This window comes from Canis aureus, chromosome 10 (genome assembly GCF_053574225.1).
Source record: "Canis aureus isolate CA01 chromosome 10, VMU_Caureus_v.1.0, whole genome shotgun sequence".
NCBI lineage: Eukaryota > Metazoa > Chordata > Mammalia > Carnivora > Canidae > Canis > Canis aureus.
Genome location: NC_135620.1, coordinates 68,992,547 through 69,007,266, shown reverse-complemented (window position 1 = coordinate 69,007,266; position 14,720 = coordinate 68,992,547). Strand labels below are relative to the sequence as shown.

The following is a 14,720-nucleotide window of genomic DNA, read 5'->3' as shown; positions in this document are numbered from 1 at the left end:
ATCACTGGCTTAATGATCCATAGGGTTGCAATATCAATAATTTTTCAAAAAATACGGAAAGTTTAATGACTGCACTGACAATTAGAGAGAGATCCTCGCTTGGACATGGTGGGAGGAAAAGAAGAGCATTAAGAGAGCTTTATTTTCAAGAGGGAGCTAAAAAGAGAAAACTAGACTTTGCTCATAGTCATTTCAGGTCAAGTACACATTCTAGGACAAAAGAAAGTCTCAACGGACAACCTTTCAAAAGTAGAAATTATACAGGTTAACATTCATTCTTCTAACTGCCCTTGGGCCAAAGAGAAGATAAAAACTGACTTAGAGTTAAAAATGAATCAAACTGAAAATATTCCATGTCAAAATGCATGAGATTTGCTAAATACACTCTCATAACATCATAGTCTTGAATGACTTTTTTAGAAAATTGTATTGAAAATAAGCAAACTGATTATTCAGCTCAAAAAGCTAGAGAAGGAAACGAAATTCAAAAATAATAGAATGAATTGATAAAACATAATGACCTAGAAAAGATAAATTTGGATTAAAAAAATGAAAATATGTAATCTTTGAAAAGATCTATGAAGTTGATAAACTTCTAGGAGGGTTGACAAAAAGAGAGAAAGAAGAGGAAAGGAAATACCCATTTAAACAATATTAGGAATGAGAAAGACAGTAACTATAGAAAATGAATCAATAATATGAAAGAACATTATATACATTATATTTATGAATTTGAAAATCAAGGTAACCTGAACAATTTTCTAGCAAAATATAAATCACCAATGTTGGTTCAATAAGAAGTAAAAGATCTGAAGAGGCCCAAAATAGAGTGAAATGATTGTCAGAAATGTATATCACTCCTAAGGAGATGGCTTTATGGAGTCTATTCAGCTTTTGTATTTAAACAGTTTTGGAGCATAGGAAAGGGAAAGGATCTTCATTTTTCTCTAATCCAAATCTGACAGATACACCAAAAAAGAGTATATGAATATAAACAGGCAATTTTCGTTTTGCACAGTGCCAGGCTAAATAAGACATGTGCATGTTATATAATCTTGCAAAACAAGGACCAGGCTCTGATACACAGCTCTGATATGCATGAGTAGCAATTAACAGGGCACCATGCAAAGCACGGACTGCCCATATTATCAAATCAAATTCAAAACTGTAGGGAAGCAATACTACATCAAGACAAGTGAGGACTGTTGCAGAGTGTAAGGATGACTCAATCTTAATAAATATGTTAATATAATTGACTTATAGAGAAAGTAGTATGAACTTGCTAATTACTGAAAAATTACTTCAAAGTCTGATATCCATTTCAAATTTTTAAAAATTCAAATTAAATTTAGATTGCAAGAAAAAAGTCTTCTTACTCTGACGAGAGTATTTTACAGACAAGAACTATAAAAATTATACCTAAGATGGAAACATTAGAAATTTTTTTTTTATAAAGTCAGGAATAGGATGAGCTTGCTGCATATCATTATATAACATTATATAACATTATTCTGCAGGTTCTACAAACCAGGCAAGACAAGAAAAAAAATTACACACACACACACACACACATATGTATATAAACTAAAGGAAAAAGATAAAATATAATTGTTTTCTGATAATCTGATTCTTGGTGTAGGAAACTCCCAAGCGATTCAGCTGAAAAGCCATCAGTAGGGTAGCTACATACAAAATATGAAAAGCAACAGTTTTCTTACATACCAGTAAAAAACAGTCAAAATAATCATGAGTCTCAAACTCAACTGGTTTCAGAGTTTTATGTTGTCACTTGCACCTCCCCACTTGTAGGTGTTAACCTCTTTGTGTCAGTTGGGATTCATTTGGTCCCAAGAGCTGATAAGCCACATGTGAAAAGCCTAGGCAAAGAGAGATGTCCGATTTATCGGCCTCCAAGACCATCAGGGCTCTGTCTCTCACCTCTGCCTCTCTGTGCAGAGTGGCTTTCTTTACACAGCCCCAAACATAACTCCCTGGCACTCTCTAAGGGTTGCATCTGACAGCCTCAGGTACTGGCAATGTTCAACTCTCATTTATAGTAGAAAAATAATCTAAAGAAAGGATTCTGGTTGGCCCATTCCTGACCCAAACAATTGATCCAAAGGTAGGCCACTGTACTTAACATGATGGCTTCTTCAGTAACCAAGCGGACTGTAGGAGAGGAAGGGTTCCTTAATAAGGGATGTTGAGCAAAAAGTCTTATTACCATAGTACTTCAAAACAAAGCAAGCCACAACACACACACACACACACACACACACACACACACACACACACACAACCTTTGAGGGACACCTGGGTGGCTCAGTCAGTTAGGCGGCCGACTCTTGATCTCGGCTCAGGTCACGATCTGAGGGTACTGGGATAGAACCCCGAGTCTGGCTCCTCACTCAGTGGGGAGCCTGCTTGAGGATTCTCTCTCCCTTCCTCTTCCTCTGCCCCTCCCTAAGCCCCTCCTCTCTCTCTCTCTCTCTCTCTCTCTCTCTCCCCCTATAGTAAGTAAATCTTTAAAACAAGGACAACAACTCTGATAGCTTCTGTTGCCCTTAGGATAAATTTCAAACTTTCACTCTGTAGGCAGGACTTTACAATTTGATTTCACCACCCTCTACGTTGTTTGCAAAGACAGCCACAACACCTGCCCCCCTCCCTGTTCCTAGGCCCCTCTGCAGTGTGATTTTGCTGCTCCTCCCACTGCGAGGTGGGATCTATTTTCCCACCCTTGGAATCTGGACTGGCTAGGACTTATCTTGACCAAAGAGTATGGCATGAAGCATATGCCTGAATTACAATGTGTGAATTCCAAGCCTTAGGGCTGGAGATGCTGCTTCCATCTGCTTTGGTCTTACAGGTTCTAGCAGGTTCTGCTTTCATCATCCTCGTTGATGTTGCTACGTGGGGAAGCCCAGTCAGACCACGTGAAGCAGAGACAAGTTGCACCCATGTGATGGATACCCCGAGTGAGACCAGTAGAGAACCCAGCTGAGAACAACCCATAGAATCGTGAGCAAATTAAATGAATGTTGCTTTAAGCCACTAAGTGTTTGGGTGGTTTGTTCTGCAGCAAGAGTTAACTGGTACACACACTATTTCTCTAGCCTAATCTGCCGTTCTCTTTGTACTTTATTTTCCAGCCTCCTTGAACTCTGTGCCATTCACGAGAACCACCAAGTCCTATTTATTTATTTATTTATTTATTTATTTATTTATTTATTTATTTATTTATTTATGATAGTCACAGAGAGAGAGAGAGAGGCAGAGACACAGGCAGAGGGAGAAGCAGGCTCCATGCACCGGGAGCCCGATGTGGGATTCGATCCCGGGTCTCTAGGATCGCGCCCTGGGCCAAAGGCAGGCGCTAAACCACTGCGCCACCCAGGGATCCCACCAAGTCCTCTTATGCTTCTAAGTCTTTAGGCAAGCTACGTCCTATAACCAGAATGCTTTTTCTTCTAAACCTTCTCTATGTGGGAAGTCTCTGTTCATTATTTCAGATCTAGCTCAAATTCTGCTGTCTACAATAAAGGCTCTTCCAGCTTCCCTAAGCAAAGTTACTTTCTCACCTAGGATCCCACAACGCCTAAGTTAAATTTTTTTATTATGGCCCTCTCCATATGGCACAGCGTCTTATCTATTTATATGTTATGTATCTGCCTCCCTGCAGGGACTGAGAGCTCCCTGAAGGCAAGAACTACATCTCATAGGCAACGGGGTCTTCAACACACAGCAGAAGGCCTGCAGCACCTCAGTGATCCACAATGAACTATAAATGTGGATTAAGCCAATGAATTAACTTTGTAGACAGGAGAACCACGCTGACTTAAGATGCAGAATATTTTTCTCGATTTGTATAGAATATCATAGGTTTCAAAGTAAAGCCACAACAAAAGCAATTCCTGGAGAAATGTCAAGTCACGAAATTTATGCTGTTTGCACACAAGAAATCATTCATTCTGGCCCACATGGGCAGCCTCCTCAGTTTTCTCAGACTGAGATTTGGTTGGTGGTTATTTGCCAAGGTTACCAAGGTCTTCAATTTGTTATAAAGATGTTGCACAAAACTATTTTTCTTCAGTAAAAACTCTATAGGGATTTACGATGTCAAAATTTACCATGGATTGTAAACTTGGTCTCCTTGATGTAAAAATGACCAGAGGAGTAAGACCTTGGTCATGGGGCAGATGACTCCAGAGAAAGTGGATTTGTGTGGCAAATTCCAAAGTTCCAGAACTACACCATAATCTTTGGCAGTTGAAAGAGTTAAGACAAGTAAAACCAAGAGTTACTTTTGGGGAAAGCCTCAAATCCCTCGGTGGATAATCTTACCTAAGGGGATGAAGAAAGTGGAGAAATGCTTATGAACTGCAAGTACTCTTCTAGGAGAATAAAACGAATCTTGATGTAACCTTTGCTGACAACAAAAATGGCTTCATTTTTGCAATTACCAAATTTTACTTTATTCAGAAAGATAGGTGTGGACTTCAAGATGCTCTGTTTTCAAGAGTGAGTCTAAGTCAGTGGGGGTAGCAGCCTTGAGGGAGATGGGTCAGTGAGGATCAGATCACACTTGGGAAAATAACCTGTAGGAAAAATACTATGTGGAACTCACATAGTAGATGACAGAGTGAGGGTGGCAGTGTACACCTGCTCATTTAGATGACATTTTGAAGTCTGATTTGACTCCTTCCTTTCTCCCTTGAACAAATAACTAAATGTAAGGCTCACCAGCTACCAAACCATGATCAAGAGCTGTTACCTACCTTGTCTGCTGCCAGCTATATCTATCTTTTTTATTTTTATTTTTTTTAAAGTCAGTTCCATGCCCAATGTGGAGCTTGAACTCACGAGATGAAGAGTTGCAGGCTCTACCGATTGAGACGGGCAGGTGCCCCTTCATCAATTTTTTAAAAATGTTTATTTATTTATTTATTTATTTATGATAGTCACACAGAGAGAGAGAGAGAGGCAGAGACACAGGCAGAGGGAGAAGCAGGCTCCATGCACCGGGAGCCCGATGTGGGACCTGATCCCGGGTCTCCAGGATCACACCCAGGGCCAAAGGCAGGCGCTAAACCGCTGCGCCACCCAGGGATACCCCCCTTCATCAATTTTTAAAGACACTTCCATATTAAAAATATCTTAAAATGAGACCAAGAAAATGAGACTAAAGAATACAGGCTTTGATGCCACAAATCCTTCATTTTACTACATACCAGCTAATCCTCTAAGATACTAGCCTCTTTCTTAAGAATTTATTATTAAAAATGTTTAATTTGGGGCATCTGGGTGATTCAGTCAGATAAGCATCTGCCTTTGGCCCAGGGTCTTGGGATTGAGCCCCACGTTAGGCTCCCTGCTCAGCGAGGAGCCTGCTTCTCCCTCTCCCTCTGCCTCTCTGCCTGCTTGTACACACATTATCTCTCAAACAAATAAATAAAATCTTTTAAAAAATGTTTGAGTGGCCTATGTGAATAGATTACAGAAGACTGAAATATATCTTCTTTCTCACCCGTTATTCTTCCAGCCAACATAGGGGAAACTAAGAAATACTAATGCAGTTGAAAGGTATACTCTTTGGGAGAGCTGGGACATTTTCTCTACCCGAGATGCAGAATTCATCTAAACCTCGGAGAGTGCAGAGAAATTAGGTTCTTTTTGGGTATTCCTGCCTGGGAACATAAAGGTTCCCAGTAATTGTCAACTGCAAAGTCTGAAAGACAAGACCCTCAGGCCTAGAAAAGGTTAAGGTTAATGGGGATGAAGATGGTGCTAGGGGTTTGTGAGAACAGGTGAATTTTAAAATTATTAATAAAGGTGAAATACATTTTTTGCTGTTTTATTTGGTTTCTTTAAATTGCGGTAAAAGATATATAACTTTTACCATCTTAACCATCTGTAAGTATACAATTCGGTGGCTTTAAGTACATTTATAACATTGCACAACCACCATCACTGTTCACTTCCAGAACTTTTTCATCATTCCATACAGAAACTGTCTTCATTCCACAATAGCTCCACTTTTCCTCCTCCTCCCAGCCCCTCATAACCTCTCTCATACTTCCTGTCTTTACGACCCTGCCTATTCTAGATATCTTACATAAATGGAATAATACATAGGTGTCCTTTTGTTTCTGACTTATTTCACTTAGTATAATGTTTTCTAGGTTCATTCATGCTGTAAGCATCTATCAGTACTTCATTTCTCTTGATTGCCAAATAATACTCCATTGTATGAATATGCCACATTTGATCTATTTGCCTGCCTGTGGGCATTTGGGTTGTTTCTATGTTTTGGCTATGGTGATAAGGCTACAACATATATTTATGTACAACTTTGTGTACAAATATATGTTTTTAATAACCTGGGTATATGTGTAGGAGTAGAATTGCTGGGTGAAAGAGTAACCCTATGTTTAACTTGTGGGGAGATGCCAGACTTTCCAAAGCAGCTACATCATTTTATATTCCCAAAAGAAGTGTACTAGGGTTCCATTTTCTCTATGTTCTCATCAACATTTATTATTATCTTTTTATTTTATGATTTTATTTATTTATTCCTGAGAGACACAGAGAGAGAGGCAGAGACACAGGCAGAGGGAGTAGCAGGCCCCCTGCAGGGATGCAGGACTAAATTCCAGGACCCCAGGATCACAACCTGAGCCAAAGGCAGATGTTCAGTCACTGAGCCACCCAGGTGCTCCTGTTATTATCTATTTAAAAAATTATTATTATTGCAGTCTTCCTATTGAGTATGAAGTAGAATCTCATGTGGTTTTGATTTGCATTTCCCTGATGTCTAATGAAGTTGAGCATTTTCTCATGTGCTCATTGGCCATTTATTTACCTTCTTTATAATAACTGTTTAATGTCTTGCCTGCTAATTCTAAAATCTTTGTTAGATCTGGGCTGGAATGATTGGTTCATTCTTTAAGGGGTATGTGCTTGCTTCTTTGCATGTCTAATAATTTTTGTTTAGTTGCTAGACATTATGAATTTTATTTCTTTGGTTCTTACGACACAATGATTCAATATTTGGATGTATTGCAAAATGATTATTATCAGAGTCTAGCTAACATCCGTCATCACACATAGTTAAATTTTTTTTCTTGTGATGAGAACTTTTAAGATCTACTCTCTTAGTAACTTTCAAATATACAATGCAATATCATTAACTATAGTCATCAAGCTGTACATCACATCGCCATGACTTAATTTACTTTATTGCTGGAGGGCAGCCCGGGTGGCTCAGTGGTTTAGCGCCACCTTCAGCCCAGGGCATAACCCTGGAGACCAGGGATCAAGTCCCACGTCAGGCTCCCTGCATGGAGCCTGCTTCTCCCTCTGCATGTGTCTCTGCTGCGCTGTCTCTGCCTCTCATTAAAAAAAAAATTAATATTTTATTACTGGAAGTTTGAACCTTTTGGTCACCTTCATCCATTTTACTCTCCTTCACACCCTCACACCCCTACACCTCTAGCAACCATTTATCTTTTCTCTTTTTCTACGAGTTCAGTTTAGGTTGTTGTTGTTTTGTTGTTGTTGTTTTGTTTTGCTTTTATATTCCACATATAAGTTAGATCATATGGTATTTGTCTTTCTCTGTCTGACTTATTTCACTTAGCATAATGCCCTCAAGGTCCATTCATGTTGCTGCAAATGGCAGGATTTCCTTCTATTACATTGTATGTATATGCACCACATTTTCTTTATCCATTCATCCCTCATGGACACTTAGGTTGCTTCCATGTCTTGGCTACTGTCCGAGGACCCTAAATAAGGGTGCAATGAACATGAGGGTGCATAAATCTTTTCATTTCCTTCAGACAAATACCCAGACGTAGAATTGCAGGATCACATGGTAGTTCTATTTTTCAGTCTTCTGAGGAACCTCTATTGTATTTCCCATAATGGCGGCACTAATTTACATTCCCACCAACAGGGCACAGGGTTCCCTTTTCTCTACATTCCTTGCTAACACTTATTATTTCTTGTCCTTTTGATACTAGCCATTCTGACAGGTGTGAGGTGATATCTCATTGTAGTTTTGATTTGCATTTCCCTGATTAGTGATATTAGCATCTTTTCATGTGCATGGGTTTAGCTTTTAAGATGTGTTGGGTGGGATCAGAGCAGAGCTCAGTTTAGAGCTAACTACTCTCCACATCTGATGAAAGACTTTTCTCAGTACTCTCATTTGTTACCTTCCTCTAAGGGATCAAGTCCTATGCTGTCTGTTCTGTCTGAGAACAGTTGTTGTACATATTGTGCTCAGTTTTCTAGTTGTTACAGAAGCAGGGTAATTTTGGATCCGTTTGTCCCTGTGGCCACAAGTGGAAGTTTTTCTTTATTTTCAAATCTGTTGGATTATTTTGATTACTATATTGTTGCTTGCTCAATTTTATGATTCTTTTCATTTCTATAAATATTTCATAATATTAGTCTATCTAAAGTCCTTGGTGTCTAAATGTATTGATTGTTGTGTCTATGCAACCTCATTCATGGTGACCTATTTCCTTGAGCAGCTAGTGTTTTGGGTTGAACATGTTTCTGTTTTTTTTTTTGTTTTGTTTTTTGTTTTTATTTGTGTTTTAATGGGCGCATATTTAGTTGATTTTAATCTGCAAAAAACTTAAGTTCCTTCCTTTTGGGTGTTCCTCTTCAAATATTATTAGCATATGACTCTGTGAGGAGCCAGAACCTAGAACCTAGAACCTCTTTAGGCTCCTTTCAGGGTTCTCTACTAAATCAAGGATTCTTCTGTGCATTTGTCTCTTCCCTTCTTTAATAACGTTATCAATATATGCCCTCAGGGTGAACCCTGCCCTTTGTGTTACTGCTCACTGCTCCAGTTTCAGCTGTCTTTTGTGTGTGTGTGTGTGTGTGTGTGTGTGTGTGTGTGCGCGCGCGCGCGCCATGGATGTTTCCCTTCCTTTCCACAAGTAGAACAGAGAGGCCCCTCACAGTATCTAGAGCACCATGCTGTCAGAAGTAGAAACCTGGATTTCTTATTTCATCTATTTTTGGTGCCCTAAACACATCACCCAAACCTGGAGATGTCACCTGCTTTGAGCTTCACTTATGACTTCTTTGTGCAAGGTATTTAAGTCTATGCTTCCAGCTTTAACATTTCTCCCATTTTTGTTTGTTTTATATTTTTATTTTTAAAATTTTTAAAGATTTATCTATTTATTCATGGAGACACTGACAGAGAGAGAGGCAAAGACACAGATAGAGGGAGAAGCAGGCTCCCCACAGGGAGCCCGATGCGGGACTCGATCCTGGACCCCGGGATCACAATGTGAGCCAAAGGCTGGCACCCAACCACAGAGCCACCCAGGCATCCCTATATATATATATATATTTTTTTTTTAAATAAGCTGTAGGCCCAATGTGGAGCTTGAACTCATGGCCTTGAGATCAAGAGTCACATACTTTACTGATTGAGCCAGACAGATGCCCCTTTTACTTCCATGTTTTAAATCCCACATTCCCAACTGTTTACTGGACATGTCCATCTGGACATCTGTCTGCTTTAGACTCAGTATATCCAAATCAAAATATGCCTTTCTTTTTTTTTTTTTTAAAGATTTTATTTATTTATCTGAGAGAGAGAGAGAGAGCGCGACAGAGAGCACAAGTGGAAAGCAGGCTCCCCCTGAGCAGGGAGGCTAGTGTGGGGCTCAATCCCAGGACCCTAGGATCATGACCTGAGTCAAAGGCAGATGCCCAACTGACTGAGCCACCCAGGCACCCCTAAAATATGTCTTTCTGTTCTGTCTCTACATGTCCAAAAGTATTTCCTTTCCATTGAGCAACTTCAAACATTTCAAGTTGGAAGACATTTTAAGAGTTCATGTTACAACTGGAGAAATTGAGGATGAAGGATACTAAATAAACTTTTGTTCATCACTTCCAATTAATTTTTCCAAATATCTCTTTCACTATATTCCTTCCTGTTAAAGAAACTTCAGTGGTTTCCCCCTTCCCTGACTCTTTAGGTCTTATAGTCAGAGCATTCTCCCTATTTTGACAATCCCTTCCCTGATGCCAATGCAATAATCCTTCAGAGAAAGTCTTTCTTTACAAACAAAAACAAAAGAAAACTTCAACATCTTCCTAGTATTCACAAGATTTTAGTTTGCATTTAGTTTATCAACATCTGGTTTTATAGTCTACTATTCCTATATCTGAAGTCTCTGCTGCAGGCAAGTGAATCTATCCCTCCAAATCTTATTCTTCATGTCACTTAGCCTAGAAGACTCCTGTCTTCATCCAATTCTACTGAAATTCTAACTCTCCTTTAAAACACAATTTTTCTTTTGATTTCATGTTCTTTCAAAGTTTTCTCTGTTCTGTGTTCCTAATAATGCTTAACACAATGCCTAGCACTTAGAAGCTGTGAAGGTGGCTGAAAGAAGAAGTAAACTTAGGAGTTTCTTACCTTGGTGATGTCCGTATGATCTTTGAGCCCGTTGGTCACACACCAATATCGCCACACATTCAGGGCATATCGCGTGGCTTTGGTAGTATTTGGGCTTACTGCACTGGTACACAGATCATTCAAGTCATCATTAATATTAAACACAGGAAATTTGTTGAGCTTAGTAGAATAGGCTAGAAACAAAAACAATAAAAGGCATTAAAATAATTTGCCATTCCCTTCTTTAGAGAATTGTATCTTGGGATCATGTTAAGTAACAGAAATCTCCTAAGACCTAACACTTTAAAAAATGAAATGTCTATCAAGTATACATATATTAGAAGAAATAAAGTAGGGAAAATATTTCTAGCATGGAATCAATGCAGTAACCTTGCGTTTGATTCCAGTATTTTTGCTATATATATCAACTGATGCGCTAATGCAGGCATTCCAGTAACAGAATGGGAAAAATGAATGCAGAAAAACAAAGAATGTTCTGTCCAAAAATTTTCACTGGAAATAAAAGGCATTCATATGAACAACAGCAACAATAAAAATAGAAGGAAATAGGGAAGATGAGTTACACATCCTTTCTCGTTGCCCCCAGTGTATGCAGAGCTGTCATTTCTCTGTAATGTAGTGCCTTATCTGCCATCCTGGACAGCCTTGTATTAAATGGTGCTGGCATATTTCTTTAATTCTTTTCACAAATGAACAAAGCGATATTTAAACCCCAACTCCCAGCCCATCAGCTCACTTAGAATCAGAATGGAAGGTAAAGTGAAAATAATTTTAGGGGAAAGAAGGAAGAACATGCCAGAGGGGCTCGCATCATCTCAGAGGAGAAGGAACAGATTTTAAATTGCAATTGCCAAACCAAGTCAGGTGAAAAGTGGTCTTCCCTCAAGGTGTCCACTTTAATTGTTGGATACAGAAGAGATAATCAAGTCCATAATTATTAGGCCTTTCTTTTTACTCTGTGATCTACTAAAATCAAGCTTAAACTGTTTAAATTGTTGTCTTTGGATAGGAAAAAGAAAACCAACAACAATAAGGTGGACCACTTTAAAATGAAAATAATGCCAACCTCTAGTTTACCAAATGGTCCTGATCCTCTCTGGAATGTTTCTATGTTCAAATAAGGCATTAAGAGGCTGAGAAATAGCAGAATGGAAAGTTGGTGCAATTACCAAGGTGATCTGCAAATTGGTTCCACTTTGCCTAACTCATCTCACCTCCCACTGACCCCACTGAGGAACTCCCAACCACTAGCTCCTGCTGTCCCCAGCATCCACTTTGCCCAGAACACCACATCAACCTTCCCCACCTGTTGCCTGAAAAATCTCCCCATGATCTTTGTACCAAATAGTGTCTTTTTTCCCATTTCCAATTCCAAACTCACTTTTATACAACCTTCCCCACGCGAAACAAGCTCCCTTATTCTCCACAGTATGTGTCTCATATTTGCTTTATTATTCCTTAAAGCTGTGATGTAATCGTGTCCAGAAAATCTCCAGTTGGTATGTATTGCTTCTTAAGACTGTGTCTTTACCCTTTAAGTTTGCTGTTGAACCATTAAGCACATAATCTGCTTTAATAAATGCTTATAGCAAAAGAGAGACAATGCTAGAAAGGCTATCCGACTGTGTCATGTGAGTCCATTCTTCTCATCACCCTCATAAAACTGAGATAACTCATATTGTTTCTGGGACTTCCTTGATATTAATGAAAGGATTCTAGTATAAAATTGATCACTAATTCAATTTAGTTAATTGAATGGTTACTATATGCCAAGAGTTATCTGTAATTGCTAAGCAACTGTGTTGTTATACTTATTTTACAGATAAGGAAATTGAGCCTCATACATTTAGTAACTTCATACATCACTCATCCAATATTTACCAAGGTGCCCTCTCTGTGCCAGGCACTGGGCTGTGTCCCAAGTCATGGAATTAGCAAGTGATAGAGCTAGGGTTTGGACTTGGGTCCCACTGACTCTATGCTCACAGCAAAGGAATCATGTACTACATGAATAAAGTTTCAGTGTGGAATACAATTTAGATATTAGCCACTTATGAAAAGTATATCCTGGCCCCCAACATTTACTTGTATTAACCTCCAGTAAGGAGAACTAAGTCTGATTTATTTACATAACCGCAACGGTTTCACTGTGTTTGTTTTTAAACAATCACAACAAAAGACTTATTTGCAACACAGCCCAGTCTCCATCGTCTCAGTACAGCATAGGAGTAGAAAAAAGTCACACTGCAAAATAGGATATTTAAGTTTAATTATTACATGAAACAATTACATGGCCTTAAATAATTTCATTTTTATCCTAGGACAGAGACTGTACACCAAAAATGGAAAACAAAATCCTAGAACACAGAGAAACAGGTAAAGAATGCTTGTATGCTTTCATAATGGGAAAGAAATTGCATGGAAATGATTGACACATATAGTTCTTTCATAATTCTATTTAAATATTAAATTAAATATACATAATAAATTGCTTTTTAAAAATTGTCAGTAAAAGTTGTAGAGCTATGGTGCCGAGGAAATTTTTAGGAGACTCTACTGATGGAGAAACAAACAGAAGTGAGGACTTAGAAGTGAATATAGGAGAAAGAGGGGACTACTAAAGAAAGACGTGCATTTTTCTTCCATTAGAGGACAGGCAAACTGCAAGCTCAAAGTTCAGAAAAGCTGGCCATGGGAGCAGGAGTGACCATGGAGTCATGTACTCACTCTAAGGACGGCTAGATCTGAACAATTCCTCTGCCCTCAATGCATGGTTCGCACTTACATCATTTACAGCATAGGTGTTGGCAAGTACAGTGTGAAAAGTGAGGGAAATTACTGTGAAAAGCTACCCTCGAGTCAGGGAGAGAAGGGGCATTGCCTCAGGAAATTCTAGCTAGCCCCACTGGACACAGGGAAGGGAAAACAAAAAACAGCTGCAAAAAGCAAAAAATGGCTGAATGCATGCCCTCTGTCAGATAACACTTCTCCTGTGTCTACATTTGAGAGGTCCCACCTTCCCAGATTGTTTCCAGCTTATATACCCTGAAAAGAAGCCTATTTGTGGATATTTCTATGTGCACTGATTACAGCTGGGTGAAGACCACTTGCAAAACCCTGCTCAACTATACCTGGAGCTCTGTCCAGATATATCAAACAAGAGTCTTTAATAATATCTAAGGAAATCCCTGTAAGTTAGAGTAATGACAAATCTAGTCTTTCATTTTAAAATGTGAGCACACAGGGGGTGCCTGGGTGGCTCAGTTGGTTAAGTGTCAGACTCTTGGTTTCAGCTCAGGTTGTGATCTCAGGGTTGTGAGATCAAGACTTGCGTCAGGCTCCACATTCAGCGGGGAATCTGCTTGAGATTCTCTCTCCCCTCTCCCTCTGCTCCTCCACCTGTTCTCCCTCTTTCTCTAATAAACAAATAAATCTTTTTTTTTAAAGTGTGTGCACACAAACCAAGCATCATTTGGCACCTGGGGAAAACCAGGAGCATGGAAGTTACCAAGTTACACAAGCAGAGCAACTAACTTCACATTGTACTCTCCCATAGAATTAATTCAGAAAACCAAAGAAAAAAGTCAAAGATCATGAATGTATCATTTCATAGACTTGAGAGCATAATGCATCCTTAAAACAAGAACAGCTTTCATTGGAAAAGGAAAATTCAGGAAAACAAGAAAGACCCTGGAAATTTAAAATGATTTTAAAAACGCATTTAAAAAATACTTAATAGAAAAACTGAGTATTAAAATGAAAATGGCTAAAAGACAAATTAGTGACATGGAAGGAATTTTCTCAGAAGGGCAAGCAAAGTCCTAACAGTTTTTAAATTTCAAGGGTGAAGTTAAGAGGCAGAGAAGACTGAGGAAGGAGATTCAAAATCTAGCTTGTAAGGATTCAAAAGAAAAAATTATGAGAGGATAGAATAAATAGTGAAAGAAATAATATGAGAAAAGTTTCATTAATCAAAGAGATTTTAATCTTTAGGGTGTAAGGCTCATAACTGTCAATTATACATACTGAAGAAGACATATTTTCTTATAAAAGATATATATAAACATATGTTGGTGAAATTTCCAAGGTCTATGAACAAAAAGAAAATTCAATAATCTTTATCTGGTAAGAGGGAAAAAGTCTTTAATATAGTAACAAGAATCAGATTTCTCATCTGTGACACCACATGTTAAAAAATGACTCTGTCTTCTCAGAGTTCTAAGGGAAAAAGCCTATAAAATGAAGAATTCTATTACCTACT

General features: G+C 38.6%; 1 protein-coding gene across 3 annotated transcripts in view; it reads right to left on the bottom strand.

Moving 5' to 3' along the window:
- The window catches only part of KIAA1958 (KIAA1958 ortholog), a 164,817-nt gene that overhangs the window by 10,866 nt on the left and 139,231 nt on the right, over window positions 1-14,720 (bottom strand). For 2 of the 3 annotated variants that reach the window (XR_013388324.1, XM_077912927.1), the window contains exon 3: window positions 10,460-10,632. Coding sequence is in view for 1 of the 3 variants with exons in the window: in XM_077912927.1 (XP_077769053.1) it covers window positions 10,460-10,632 (173 nt within the window). In the remaining 2 variants the exon portion in view is untranslated. Of the gene's footprint in view, window positions 1-10,459; window positions 10,633-14,720 lie in introns of those variants that run through there. The other variant, XM_077912925.1, reaches the window with a different exon arrangement.